This window comes from Brachycentrus maculatus, unplaced genomic scaffold (genome assembly GCF_059751285.1).
Source record: "Brachycentrus maculatus isolate JH-2025_06_01 unplaced genomic scaffold, ASM5975128v1 h1tg000439l, whole genome shotgun sequence".
NCBI lineage: Eukaryota > Metazoa > Arthropoda > Insecta > Trichoptera > Brachycentridae > Brachycentrus > Brachycentrus maculatus.
Window position 1 is genome coordinate 425,958 of NW_028281187.1, and position 16,752 is coordinate 442,709.

A 16,752-nucleotide genomic window follows, 5' to 3' on the forward strand; every position below is an offset into this window, starting at 1 on the left:
TTAAATATTTTAAACAATAAAACCCACAATTGGCATTCCGATACAGCATTTATTTTAAAATCTTATAAAATTAGATCTGGCAGATTTTGAAATTGGACGACACATATACAGTCTTGGCCATGTGTATTAGGCACCCCCCACAGAATTGGTTTATGTCTTTGAATACTACGATTCTTAAAAATCTTGCATTTTTATCGGATTGTATCGTATTTTGATGGATTTTACCTCCTACTTATTACCTGCCATCCTGAACTACGACAGTTAGGGGCGTATTTCATTTAATAACACTCTTTTTACTGATTTCAAGGGTCAGTTTTATATGTGAAACATTGCTCTCCAGTTATTTTAATCAGTAAATAAGTACATTTTTTGTATTTTTTTTATTTAAGCCTTAATTATTTTAAATTAAAATGCAAAGAAAACGTGATTTGAGTGAAACTGAGCCCTCTCAAATAATTTCATTGAATTCAGAAGGGTAATACAGGTTAAAATAGCTAAAAAAATTAAATGCTTCCGATGTGCGATCCAAACCATTTTATTTAATATTTTTCGATTCTGGTTCTTTTAAAAAATGCACAAAACTGTCAGAAAAAGGATGACTTCAAGTTGCAAATACTAAATTTCGGTTTATAAATCATTAAAAAATCGTTATAGTGTATCTTTAAAGCTATCTGCTGAACTGGAAAGAGAATACAACATAAAAACTTTGACACGCATCAGGAGACAAACGTCTTCAAAAATATAGGTTACTAGTTTGCAAAGCGAGGAAAAAAGTGCCGCTCTCTAAGGTCAATAGGAAAAAAGATTAATCTGGGCACAAGAACACTAAAATTAGACGACAGAAGACTAGGCTAAAATACTTTGGTCCCATAAAACTAATACTAAAATAAGTAAAAATATGATTACTGTTTTGATATAAGTATCAAAACAATAATCATATTTTTATAAACATGCAGGTAACAGAAAAAATAGAAATAACGTTATTTTTTAAAACATTATAAATTTTTGAGGCTCCTGGTTCAAAGCCATGATTTCTTCGCTTTACAGTCTAGTAATCTATATTTTGAAGACGTCTTCTCGCGATGCGTGTTAAAAATTTTATGTTGCATTCAATTTCCAGTTCAGCAGGTAGCTTTAAAGACATACTAAGACGATGTTTGAATGATTCATAAACTGTAAAGTAACTTTCGAAAGAAAGAATCGATATTATCGACCAAAAGAACAAATAATTTTCTATAATTAAAGACGTGTCGGTCGTCATAAGATTACGCAGTAAAAATCGGAACATACTTTCAGTTTTCAGGTATCAGGATTTCAGGCTGTTCCCGCGCAACCTGTGGATTTTGTGCGAAGCGCACGCGCGCTCTGCCCACTCGCCCTCGGACCCCTATAAAGGCTGCAGCGGAGTCACCAGCGCTCACAGTCCACCCCATCTCCAGCCAGCTACTTCCAGCACCTGCGAAGCCTCCAGAAGCCAATCTTCAGCAGATTACTGAAAGCAGTTTCAGAGTTCTCGAAGCAGAAAAATCAAGGTATGTTAATTTAAAAAAAAATGGGATAAAAGAAAAATTATCAGAATAAATGTGTTTGAAACATATTTAAGAATATTTTTTTTATATATTTAAAAAAAAACATGAGACTGTTAATATTAACTTTACAATTTCTGTTAAATTACAAATATTAATGAATTAAAAAGGAAACATGAAAGGTTTTATTCATATATAAATTGTTTTATTTGATTTATTCATTAGTCACAAATTTTTACTTTTTGATAGAATTTTCACTTAATCAAAAAAAGAGTACAAAATTAAAATGTTTAAAAAATAATCAGAAATATTTTCAGATATTTTATTGCATTGATTAATTTAAAAGTTTACTGACCACATTGCTAAGATATGATGTTCATACCTTAGCAATGTGGTCAGATCAATTTTTTAATTGATGTTTTCACCCATGAATTCGGTCTTTTCCAATAAATATTGGACTTCAACGTTACTTAATTTGCATATCAAAGTAATAGCAAAACATTTAACCAGCAAAAGGAATATTACCTTAGTTTATATTATTCTTTTTTGTATTTTTTCTACATTCTGTTACTTGTAGGTACATGAAAAAAAAAGTTTTTTTTAACATTCGAGTGGTTGTTAAATTATAATATATTAATTTTTTGTCCAGTCAAAATTTGTTCCGAAAAATGCACAAGAATATAAATTATTATGATTTTTTAAACGTAAGTCGATAAAAAAACCTTTGACATATAATCAGTTCTCGATATCGTACATATGAATTATTTTTAAAATAAAAACGATACATAAAGAAAAAAAAAACATTTCATAAGTAATTGAAATTTTACTCACTAAAACATACATTTTCTTACATTTTTTGTCTCTTATATTATATGGCAGAATTTTCATTTGAATAATTATTTAACAAACAAAAAAATCACACGAATAGAAAAGATGTTGTAATCAATTACAATTTTTTTTAAATTAAACTTCTAAAGAAAAAGCACATTAAATTGCTTTGGGCAATAACATTTTCAAACACTTAATATAGTTGAATGATCAAAGTTAATGTTTTTCACCGTTAAATACTAACATTACGAAAGAAAAAAAAAATAAGCAGCCGATATGAACAAAATTTCTCAACCAGAAAATGTTGAACATATTTTTATGAGAATGTATTATAAAATGATTTTACAACGAACGAGAATGTTTACTTTGATATATTAAACACATATTTAAAAAAGGTATATTATAAATTGATGAAATACATTGTATTTATTCTGGAATACATTTAGCGGATCGATTGTTTTTTTTTGAAAATATGGCTTTTTTGTATTTAAAAAAATTAAAATTTCATAAATATTTATAATTCGTTTTACAATTTTTTTAAAGGGGATTTTTTTCAAAAATATTCTGATTTTCTTTTAAAAAAATCTTGATCGATTTTTTTATGCAAAATTATACTTATGCACTTACAATTAATGCAACAATAAAAACTACCTGTAAAAATTACCATATCGTCAAAATGTATTTAAATCGGAAACGTAATTATAGCATATCATGTATTTTTTATGATACTCTTATTTTTTAATTGGATTATTTCAGGTTCACTTATTCCCAATCTACGTTTAATAATATACTAAATATGCAAAATTTTCCATCAATTTCCATTTCAGTTGCCATCTAGAAATAATAATTTTAAATTTGAATTTAATGAAAAGTACTGAGTACATATTTGGCCCGAGTTTGAGTAACTACTTGACGTTCACATTTATGTTTCTAAAACTCTTTCGAAGCTCTTCTTTGTGTCAATATTTTATATGAAAACTACAGAAATTAATCCGTTTCGCTATACCTTAAGTTATGCAAGTTTTTACTCTAACGTCTTCATTAAAACTTGTAGAAATTATTTTTATTTTTAAATATGTGCATAAATTTGATTTACCTGTTTTTTCCTTCTAAAGAAGTAAAGAAGACTTCCAAAGAAGACATTTTTGAAAAAACGTTTTATCTTCACTCAATTTTATCAAAACCCACCTTCTGCTAACAAATCAATACGCATTATGCACGCAATTAAAAAAATATCACATTGTATTTTTATCTCCATGTATATTTACCTTCCTTATCCTTACTATCCCATCCGTAGAAAAATCTCTTCAAAAGAAGCTTAAAGGATTATTAGATTTATGTTTGTACTGATATTTCTTGGTGGAACTGCATTTTATAGAATAAAATAAGAACTACATAGTTTTTTTCCACATAAATTTTATTTCATCAGCGATCGGATTTCAGCGTAACCGACATTATTAGACTAGTGATAAGACCATCAGACTAGTCTGATGATGTCGGTTAAGACAAAACCCGGTCACTGGTCAAATAAAAATTATGCTGAAAAAACTGTAAAGTCGTTATTTTATTGTTTGAATGGATTATTTACATTATGGTGAACATACAAGTATGCTGGTATGGATTAAACAATCTTTATATGAAATTAATACAATCGATTTGATATACACACATATGTATGTACATTTTTTTACTTGAAATTAATGTGAAATCAAAATGGAGCCTTTTCATCAAAATAATCCATTTTTATTAGAATAAATGTTTGACCTATTTTAAAAAGTATGCTATACAAATTTCTGGCCGATTATTTAATGTATTTATTCATATTATTCAAGGATCGCCCTTTGATAAAGCCATTTATAAAATTAAAAAAAGAATACGTACTCATTTTTGATTTCTTGATATTGCGGATTTTAAATTTTCAAATAAAAAAATGGGTCCTTGATGTATTTTGACATCAAAAACCCACTATACGTGTTGCACATATAAATGCAATTTATGATTTACGAGCTTACAATTAGTATTTCAATTAAATTGAAATTTGTAATTAAAGGTTATTATTTATAACTATCTTACACATTTTCTAACAATGAATTTACTCTAATTAATTGCACGTGGAAAATGTGACATTAAAAAATGAATTACAACATAATTAAAAGACAAAGAGAAATTAAAATTAAACAAGTTTATTTTGCAAATTATTTTTGAACAAAAACGAGAGATGAAATAAATCATATTAATATTTTTTTTATTTTTTCCGGAAACTTTAAAAAAAAGCTTTATTATATTAAATGGTTTCCACTTAAAAATACGCAAATATGATGCTTTTGGGAAAATTAAAATACGACATGCGCCGTTTGTTCACATTTGCGAATGAAATATGTGAAGATATTTTGTATATTTTAATTTACTAAAAACCGCAGGAAAATGTTTTTTTAAGCATACATTATCATGAATGGAAATAAATTTTTCAAAATGACCATAATTTTATCATATCCATTATTAATCATGCTAATTTTGTTTCTATCTCTCATTCAATTTTTCATAGAGATCGATGAAGTTCTACATTCACAACAATTTGAGTGTGTCCGAATCTGGGTTTCTCCACTCTTTTTACATTTTTGACTTTTTTACATTTTCGACATGTCAACATGGATGAGGAAGAATATAGTCTAATGAGAAGTCATAGTGAATAATAAGTCTGGGTATTTACAGGGCTTATGACCTAAGTATTAACTATACACACGTGCAACATTCATCATTCTTCCCATACATAAATATCATCTCGAGATCCTTAAATGACGTCATCTGCATCCTACAAAGTTTACTCTACTCGTACACCTCAAAATCTAGACCGCGGGATGACTTTTTCTTGATAATAATTAACGATAGAGTTTACACTGCATCGATCGAACACAATATCCTGTACATCATTTGGTTGATTCAGAGATTCTAAGATAAAAAAATACCGTTGTTTAATTGGTAATGTATCGCTACAGAAATGCATTTTGTTTTGTGGTTTCAATTTATTGGTCAAGTAGAATGAAAATAAATTTGGGTTAAAATTTTACGACAAAATTACCTGATGTCATGCAAATAGAAAATAATTAATACAATAATGGCTTTACACTAAACTTATAGTGGGTATGTATGAGAAGATGTCTGAATATGGAAGAGGCGAGGAATGCATGCGAAGACAGTGTGGGTATGGCGATCCATTCACTTTGCCTACCCCTGCCAAGAAACAGCATGATGGTATTATAAAAGTAAGATTTTATTATACTTAGAAGACGCAGTTCAAGAATTCTTTGAAAATTTTCTAAAAATTTTACTTTTGGAAGGCGATAGTCTCAAGCAGCCTATTGGGCAGTTAAAACAAAAATCCATCAGAATTATGAAAACGGCTTTCCCTTGGAAAAAATGTCAGAGCGTATAGCAATAAATCCAATTTCAAGTAACTAATCCGTAGCTTTAGTGAAATGACAATTGACAGACCAATCGCAGACCGCAGGTGGTAGAAAAATGTGTGTAAAATTTCACGCGGAGAACGAATGGGTTATTTATATATATTTCTGTTTTTGACACATTCTTCAGAGAATGTTCAAAAAACCTACAAACCATATTCCAGTATTTTTTTTACAGAAAACATCATAAAAATAACGGAAAATGATCTAATAAAAAAATATCTGCCTTTACCGGGACACCTCTTGGATGTCGCATCCGCTGTTGTACCGATTAATAACTTCAGCAGCTATTAAGAAGCACGCTGTCCGCTTTGAGCAATGTTACTTATTACGTAAATTGCTTTACGTTCAGCAGATGATGCTGCCATAGCAGACAAAAAATCAGTTAAACAAAAATTTTTCACCGGTTAAAGAATTCAAACAAGTCATGAGATTCATGATTTTATTTCTATAGATAGATTAATTTTTTTATTATTATTTAGGGAAGGGTTTTGGATTCAGGATTCAGATTTTATTCCGGACAATAGAAAATGAAAAATAATAATATGAGAAGCAACATATTGAAATATGGACACATGCTCCTACCTGTGTAAAACTTATACGTATTGATTGTTGCCTAAAATTTGATTTATATTCAAACTTGTCAAATCATCTAGACTTTTGGGATAAATAAGACAGTAAGTTGCCTTGAGTTACGTCATTTATTTCGTTAATCGATTCGGCATATACCTTGTGGTATTATATACCCATTTATAAAAAGTGGTTTCTACTAGGTAAAAACCACTATTTCTTAAAATCTATTGGGGCGCGTGTTTCGATGTATTTCTACCACCTCTTCATCCTTGAACGTCTTAAGGCAATAACTTCAGAATGTTCAAGAACAATATTCTATTCTCCTCAACAATATCTTCATCGCCTTCTAGATATTGTTCATCTGAAGATGCGTCAGATAATTCATATATTTTTTCTCATCAATTGAAATTTGAGTACCGGGTTCGTTTCCATCACAACTGAGTCATACGAAGACATCTTCAATGACTTAGTGAGTGGAAATTGTGTCGGTTTGTGGTCCCGTGGTTAGTGTCGCGGACTCTTAAGTCAGAGTTTCTCGGTTCGAACCCACTCTACCACAATTTGATACCTTTTCTAATAGGCTCACAGAAATAGTATGAAATTGAAATATTTGTGTTAATTATACAAACACAAATATTTATCTTTACAAAAAATAAAAAAATAAGAAAAAGTACTAATATTAAAAAAAAAACTTATTTTTTCAGTTGATTAAATCCTCTCCAGATAATCGAGATTCCACTGTATAAACGAAATAATACGCAAATAATTATTAAAAAATAACCTTACCCGTTAAAAAATACAAATCATGTAACCCTGGTATTATAAATTTTCACTCAATGAGGATTATCTCAAACTCTTGTATTTTAATACCAAGGATTATGTAAAATAATATCTACCTGACTTTTGTTGAAAGACCACTTCACCTTTATAGATAATCTATGGCTTAAGTCTTCAATAATATTTCTTACAATTATAAATTTTTAAAAAATATTTCAAATTACGCAATGCCTCGACAGCAAGGGTGGGTTGATAAATATTAAGTACTTGAATTATTGAATAAAAATAAGAAAATTGGTAGAAATCCTATATACACTATAAAAGATGTAAATATTTATTATCTGATTCATCTAATATATATATTGTGGTATGCGATGAGACAGGATGCTTGAACAATATTCATTTCCAAACATACATTTTTTGTTGACAATTACGTTTTTTTTGAGGGGAAACGTGATCTTGATGTAAATTGGGTAGAGTATTTGAATTTCAAATAAGAACATGTAGCGCGAATGGTATCGTTGGAAAAAGCACTGAAAATAAAACAACTTTTATTTTGCAACTGTAAATGTTGAGTGTAGTTTATTTAACAAACTTTGAAAAAAACTTTAATAAACCTTGTTAAAAACATTACTATTGTAGTATTTTAAATTAACAATTTTTTTTTCTTCCCATCGATAAATGATTTAAGACCAGTACTAGTAGAAACCAGTGGTGTTACTTTAACACAAATACCATAATACTTATAACTAAGATAATTAAAACACCATTTTTATATTGTTTGTACGTTATTTTAATATCTACCATTATTCTTAATCATTGAGCGGCCCTGTGGCTGTTTGTGAAAACATTATGTCTGCAAAACTGGGGTTCTGCCTTCGATTCCCGTTAATTAAAACAAAGATAAAATAAATCTTAATTTTGTATTCCTTATACTTTCTTAACGAATATTTGTCACGGGATATAAGTTGTCTGTTACAGCTTCATATTTAATACGCGTAAAAAATATTCGTAATGTATCATATTGTTTTAATTACAAATACTATTTCGTCGTATTTCTGGCTGGCATTCAGCATTCAGTCTCAGTATGCCTTGTACATCTATTGTATGAAATCTTTGTCTGTATTCAATCGTCAAAAAAAAAGTATTGATATTTTAACTAATATTAACCTGACAATCAACCGTATTTGATCACACTTAATTTTTTATGAATATCTGTAAATGAATAATCTTGTTAAATTATTCTTAGTTATTGCAAGCAATAAATACAGCCCTTAATGTGTAAACAACCCCAAAAAACGTTTAAATTGTTATTATCATGCCAAATAATAAAATTGATTTTAGATTTTATTATAATTGTTAAAATCCAATCAAAAGGTTGTAAAACATTACTGTGTTATTTTGATGAGGTAGTAATACAATGTGAATTAAGTGCCCATTACAATGAAACATAAAAATTAAATGAGTATTATCTTCTAAAACACTTATATTTGTTTGTATAAATGAATAATAAAGTACACTGGTGAGATTTATTGCTTGCATCTAATATCTGGCATGATTTTTCTTTTTTTTTGAACTTTTACAAGCACAGTAAAATGGCATTTATTTATTTATAGGAAAACCAACAGAATATTTAACAAAAATAACAAAATATAGTAAAAATTTAAAAAATAACATTCCAATAAGAGGTTTTCACATAAGTTATCTAAAAATAAAAATAAACTGTCACGTACATAAAAGTATAACTATATAATACACTAACATTACATGTTTTTATCAAATAATAGAAATTTATTATCAACTAGTCAAATAGACATCAACAATATTTCTCTTGAACCTTTTGAAAGAAACATTATTGATTTCTATTTCATTAAGCATTACAATGCACATATTGCAGGCCCGATTTAAAAATGAATTTTGGTAGGACTTGGTGTGCATTTTGTACAAGTTCTTGGTGGCATACAAGTTATGCCTAAAAAAATAATAACAACGTAGTTTATAATAGTATTTACCCATGTTATTACAAATTACTAAAATGATTTTCGTTGAAAATTTCACGTAGCATACAAAATTGTGTTGCGTTTATATTGATTTGAAGTAAACAGGATACGAATCAAGGGTAATTTACTATGTAAATGATTGTTAGGTAATATATGTTTGATATTATCAAACACAAGAGTGTTTGATAATCTCTTAATCAGACGAAACGCGTCACATATCATATATGTAAATAAAGTAGAATTCAATCCAATAACCGTGTTTAATTTTGGATATATTACTCAACCATTCAACATGGAATTCTAACAACTGTCTGCAGTTACAATAAATAAATATAAATGATTGTTTTTTGAGTAAATGAGGGTAGAAAATGTTTTACAGGGAGTAGGGACAGTCTTAAAATATTTTTATATGGAATATTTATAAAAGTTTCCAAGATTTTAGAATACGATTTAGTAAGCTTAAAGATCTGTAAAATATTTAACTTTCGCGTATTTTTACCCCCCAGAGTTTGAATTAGCGTTTAATCGGGTATTTTTCCTACAACAGTGTCAGCTTTATCTTTTTCTCGCTATTCATTGACATTCAATTTTCTAAATGGGGTCGATGCGCAAAGCGCAGTCACTCCAAAACGTAACTTCAAGTCGTTTCTTATCAAGAACTATTAAACGTAGAATCAGTACAAAAATGTAAAGAGTCATGACAGTGCAGATAAAATGGAATTATGATCCCTCTCAAATGAATATTTACCTCAGTACTAAATTCATTTTACGATGTACCGATTTGATTTCCATATTTTATCGATACTTTTGCACAGTACCTAATAATATTCATCAAAGAAATACTTTGTTTAATCACGCTCCTAATTGGAAAGCTATCTAGAATTACCATTTTCTTTATAGCAAGATGTAAAAGTTGAAATACCGTGGTTTAAAATTAAACTGTTGGGCTCTTCGTAACGATTGGAAATATATTTTTACTTCACACTTAAAAAACACATAATTTGTTAGATCAATTAATCAATACAACTTCCTTCTAAAGCCTTTCATAAAAATTGTTAGTCGTGATTAAGGTAATTTCATTAATTGATTCGGCAGTCACAGAATACATAAAATCACGTGTCACAGTAGATTTGAAGAAAAGTGGTATTTAATAATTTCTTAATGAACTTTAAAACAGCCTTGTTAAAACAAATCTCAAGTTATATTTTGATGTTTTTTTCTTCATTACATAAATAAGAAATACAAAATAAAAGACAATAGTCATTGGGTTCTAAGGACATCGTTCATTTAAAGTATTAAAAACTATGTCATATCATTCTATATATATTCTATATTTATCATCGATACAAACACACACACACACATACACGTCAAATATACATTTATACAGATAAACATGTATTATGTAAAATTTTTAAATGGATGAATAATTCTTATTAGTGTTGCTAAGAAAAATGTACATCTAGAAAAATCATTTCAGTTATGTATTATATTTAAATACCATATTTAAAAAAATATGTTAAGCTTTGATTCTACTGTAATAATCAAGGACAATTTATATAGTGCCATTTCCGCAAAATACTACCTCAAGGGCGCTTCGCTGTGATGTTTAGTAAAACGTGTGGGGAAAGTTCCGGAAACGCAGCAACTCGACGGAACTTTAGCCTCCCTCTACGTCTCCATAGAACCATATCCGGTTCCTGAGTACTATTTGTAGATACAAACATTCGAGTGTTATTATCTGTTAAAAAAATTAACGACATATAAAATAAAACAAAAAAAATATATAGAACGTAAGGTTTCAGCTCTAATTCCTTTACTTGAAATTCAAACAGTAGATGGCATTATTGAAAATGGTGCTCGAAATGAGGAACGCTTCTGCCAATCGGGTTGTGGTCCAGTGGTAAGCCTCGTGGACTCTGAGGCAGAGTTTATGGATTCGGACCCACACTGCTACAAATTGATTTCTATTTTTAATAACGGCCCGCTTAAGCCTACAAAGATATTTATTAAGCTTGTTCCGTTTGAACATTAGTGAGTTTCATTCCGAATTATTTCTCATACATATTCTAGGAGACAGAGCAAAAATATATTTTTTTTAATATACCTATATATTTTGACCAGTTCTTTATTAACAATATTACAACTACTACTACTACCACCATCACACCGTTTCCTCGCAGGGGTAGGCAGAAAGAAAGGAACGCCACACTCTTCTGTCCTGACATACACGCACACTTTTGACACCACCAAATTTTAGGTTCCGATTGATCTGATCGTGCCAAGTTTTTTTTGGTCGTCCTCGTTCTGTTTTCCCGCTCACATTCGCCACATATATTTTCTTGGTAATTCTTTCGTTATCCGTTCGCTCCACATGTCCATATCACCGTAAAGAACTCTTCCTAATCTTTTAAATTATTCCTTATTCAGCTTTACATTCCTTTCTTATATCTTCGTTTTTAATTCTGTCATAGAATGATGATTTTTTTTTGTAATATGTATTAAACAAATATATATACATATATATATATATATATATATATATATATATATATATATATATATATATATATATATATATATATATATATATATATATATATATATATATATATATAACGTGGTAATATTTTTCATCGTAATGGGGGGGGGGGGGGAAATAAGTAAGTAAAGTGGGTGTATAATAATAAAATAAACAGTGTGTTGCTTTGTAATAAAAGTTCATAATTAAAGTTTATTCTTAATTTATCTTTAAATTATTTTTCTATATATCTATGTGATTCTGACAGTTCAGAATATTTCATTTTTTCTATCTGATGTCTTTTGTTTTATTCAGTGCGACGCATGCGACATCTGGTGGTAGAACTGTTTTATGTAGGTACTATTTGTAAGTACTTAATAAAATGTATAGGTAGGTACCTAGGTATTTTATTACATATATATATATATATATATATATATATATATATATATATATATATATATATATATATATATATATATATATATATATATGTTGAGATTTACTTAGTCGAACAGGTTATATTGTAGAAAACTACCATTTCTTGGTGGATATAATAAATTGAGTATATTGACGCATGTCCTGTAGATATTGGAGTTGCGATAATCCCCAAGAACGACAGTCCAGCGGCCGTAATGAGGGATTAGATTGATCTTTTAAACAATAAAAACTTCCGTTGCCGACTCGGGGATACTTCTTAATATCCTGGAAGATAGTAATATCTCGGGAATTGTGTGTATAATATTGACATAAAAATCATCCCACGGGCTTAGTGAGACAATATTTTTACATCATTAAAGTCCTTCATGACAAAACTATTGTTACAACGCACTTAATTAAACGGATATTCATTTGACGCATTTTTGGCTGTCTTTTATTAATGATGGTTAGGGTTTTAAGTAGGATTTTATGCAAATTTTATAATAGAAATGGAAAAACCCTTGCCAAAACCTATATGCAATAATGTTTTATTATAATACATTTCTTAAATTCATTTAATAACAATTTAAATCAGAAATATACCTACTATTCTCTCCTGATTTTCAACCCATGCCTTTTTGTGTATATAAAATGTATAAAATGGAATTCGTCTAGCCTCCCACCAGTTTGATGATGCCGGTAACGAAAAAACCTAGTAAATTGTCAAATAAAAAAATAAGAATGGAAAAAACTACTGTGTTGTAATTTTATAAAACAATACTGTATAGTTTTTTTCACTTTTATTTTATTTAACCAGTGACCAGATTTCATCGTTGGGAAACCGGGTTCTGACCCTTTTTAGAATAACAAAAAGTAATAAATTAGTGGTTACTGTGATTATCTGATCGTGTTCCGATCGTATTGTGAACCAGACAATCGTAATCGATCTTCCTCGAAAGACATCTAGAGGAAGACCAAAGAATTCATGGATGCTGGAGATAGAAAACATGATTCGAGGGCATAGCCCAGGTGATGTTGTCTATGATAGAGGGACCTACAACCTGAGGGCGAAGAGAACTGACTTCAACAGTCTGCAAAGACGATAAGTTAGGATGAAGCCAGGATGAAGAAGTATTCGGACACACTTAAAATATTCTTACTACAATAAATATGAACTTGTTGTTTTCTTATCTAAAAAGATGCTGTTATCTAAGAAATTATCAGCACAAAATCTGGTATAATAACACTCCGTTTCTCTTGTTCCAGTCTATCATGTCTCCTCGCTCCATGCTGCTGGCCCTCGGGCTAGTGCTGCTGGTGACGTCTCTGGCGCTGGTCTCCGCGGACGACGACGCCAACATGGCGGACGCTCTCAAGATCCTGCAGCAGCTCGACCGCTACTACTCGCAGGTGGCCCGCCCGAGGTGAGTGCTCCACTGCCTACTGTCTACCATCCACTTGTAACGCAGTGACTGCAATACGACCCCTGGCCATACATTCCATATGACATCTATGCTGTGCTGGTCGGGGTTATGGAGGCGTCTGTGTACCGGCTAATACCGGGTAGTCGAAATCGAAACAAAATACTAATCCCTTTCACTGCCTACACCGGGGTATTTCTAGAAAATTTGGTGGTGGATTTACAAACCTGTATTTATTTAGATTGGCAGTGACAGGGATATTGAAAGCTTTTAAATGTAAATTCACAGTAAAAACGAGATACAATTTTGTTAGTTAAAAAAGTTGCTTTGCAAGAGAAAGTTTGTCAGGAAGCCTAGATGCTTCTTGACCAGATCTGGGAATGCGGTGGGAGAACTTTCAATATATGACATCTCTAAACTCATTCTGAACCGTAAATTCTACCGTCAAATGCTACAAACATGGCAGAATGCATTATTTTCTAAACCCACTATAGTCCTGGAAGACTCTTTGTCAGCTGCACATGGAGGAAAATTTTCAAAATATTCTTAAGGAATAATAAAAAACTCTATGCAGATTGATGAGAGAGGAAGTGGTTGTATAGATAGAGACCTACAATTTGTCCCTACCCCTCAGGATCCCCTTAATGCTTAAAAAGTACAAAAAATCAGGATTTATAAAACTTATAAACAAAATAATGACTTAAAAACTAAAGTAATACGCAGAATGCAAAAAATGCAGAATAAAAATAAGCTTGCTGCTGAGAGATATTTGAGTAACTAACTAACCATAACGCCACTTCCTGCAGGTGTAGGCAGAGAGTTAGACAGTTCCAAAAAATAATGCGATTTGGGTATTCAATTAATGGGTAGAATGGTGAATGTTACATAAGTTCAAAAAGTGATTTTTTAAGCCAGCCAAATGCCAGGTTGTAAGTCCTGGGATGATTTTTTTTCGCCCATTATAATACCCCACCCTATATAATCTGTGTACCTGTTAAACCAAAATAGCTTTTCCTTGGCAAATGTCCATAGACTTTTTTAATATTGTGAGATAAGAACGTTTTATTAAGAATGGACGTCCTGGGTATTAAATAACCTTTAAGGTCAACACTATCCATCATCTTTCTTAATACAAATCGAAGAAAATCATTGAAATTATTTCATATTGGAAGAAATAAACAGTTTCATTTTATCGAAATCAAAATAAAAGCTTTTTGGACGTTTCAGGCTATATAAAAAATATTTCATTAATTGATTCGGCAGTCACATTGTGGTAAAATCTATCCATTTTTAATAGATGTTTTACTCAGTATCTACTGTGTTTAAAATCTACCGTGACACGTGTCACAGTAGATTTTATAGTGGTATTTACTAAGTGAAACATCAATGAAAAATAGATAGAATTTGTGTACTTAGATTTCAGAATACTGAATAAAAGTTTTCTCTTTTTAATAGATTTATATTATCCACTGACACTTCGTGATGGAATTGCATTTTTAATATATTATTAGATTAAAACCAATATTTTTAGCTTTTCCACTTTATTTTTATTTGACCAGCGACCGGGTTTCGTCGTTACCGTCATCATCAGACTGGACCAGTCTGATGATGTCGGTAACGACGAAACCCGGTCGGTGGTCAAATAAAAATAAAGTGGAAAAGCTAAAAATATTGGTTTTAATCTAATAATATATTTTCTCTTTTTAACGCTTGAAGTTATCAAAATCAACAATAGGAAAAAGAAAAAAAAAACTTTTCGAATATTGATTTGATCTTATTTAATTTTTAAAGTAAATTGGCAATATAACCAGAAGAAGGATGAAAGCAGACTGAATGCAGTCGAAATGCGATCGCTCAGACGAATGTGTGGCAAAACGATGTTTGATAGATGTTCGAATGATGAAATAAGGAAAGAATGTAAGGCTGAGATAAGCATTATCGATAAAATTAAGAAAGGTGTGTTGAGATGGTTTGGACATGTGGAGCGTATGAGTGAAGAAAGAACGGTTAAACAAATTTATCAGGCGAATGTAGTTGGAAAAAGAAGCAGAGGACGACCTAGGAAAACTTGGCACAATCAGGTATGTCAAATACTTGAAAGCGGCCGGGTCAGGAGTCGTAATAATCGTCGGGTATGTATGAGGAGATGCATGAATGTAGAAGAGGCAAAGAATGTTTGCAAAGACCGAGTGGTTTGGCGTTCGATTCTCTCTGCCTACCCCTGCGGGGAAGCGGCGTGATGGTTAGTTAGTTAGTTAGTTAGGCAATATAACCATAGTAGAAAAAATATCATTGAATTTTTCGTAAACATATTTTTTTCAATTTGTTGAAACAGGCCCATTTTACGTATTTTTTGTTGCTATAGCAATCGTCGCATTGAGTCACTGTGTTACAACGAATGATTTGCATCGCTTATGTATGGGAATGAGAAATGATTTATAGGTTAATATGATTATTTATTTTTTAATAATTAAATCTTAGCAGTAAATTATGTTTTGTTTACGTTAAAATAATATATCTTGCAACATTTTAACATTATTTGTGCATTTCTCCATTTCTGATTGATGACGTAGGCACACTTATCATAATATATGGGGAAGTTAGTTTCCGAAACCACAAACTGGTTGCAAAAAAATACACAGTTCTCAACATATTTTATTATCATTACAACAATGATTAAAAAAAACTATTTATTTTTAAACAAAATGTTTGGCGTACGCATTTAAAACGTGTATTTAAAATAATAACTTCCTCATATATTTTTACAGCATTAGATTCTGAATACAATGTTTTTTGGTAATTTTTTTTTCAATACGTTGCCAACGAATAATAATAATAATAATAATAAAACCCTTATCCGCACCCCAATGGTGCATAGGGCACTGCTTCATATGAACACAGTGTTATCTTGATCGTTTACACACGAAGGAAAGGTGATCAGCCCTCCGCTTCAGGTACCAGTCCAGGGTAATATTGAATAAATATTACAGTGAAAAAATCACTTATATTTATTTGACCCCCCTGGGAATCGAACCCGGGACCTCCAGAACGGTAGCCGAGCGTGCTGACCATTACACTACAGAGGCGGACAAAATTGCACTTGATACTTTTAATTTATTAATAATCTCAAAAAATTAAATAATATACAGTCGAGCCTGATTATAAGTGGAACTTCTTTAAAACAAAGATGTCATTGTATCCCCCAGAAAAAGAAAGCACGAATAT

The 16,752-nt window shown here is 30.4% G+C and overlaps 1 protein-coding gene across 1 annotated transcript in view; it reads left to right on the forward strand.

Annotated features, from left to right (window-relative positions):
* Positions 1 to 1,428: 1,428 nt before the first annotated feature.
* The window catches only part of LOC148302587 (uncharacterized), a 47,927-nt gene continuing 32,603 nt past the window's right edge, over positions 1,429 to 16,752 (forward strand). Inside the window, exons 1-2 of the mRNA XM_088271381.1 lie at positions 1,429 to 1,532; positions 13,373 to 13,530. Coding sequence (XP_088127507.1) covers positions 13,379 to 13,530 — 152 coding nt within the window. The 5' untranslated portion in view covers positions 1,429 to 1,532; positions 13,373 to 13,378. The remainder of the gene's footprint in view (positions 1,533 to 13,372; positions 13,531 to 16,752) is intronic.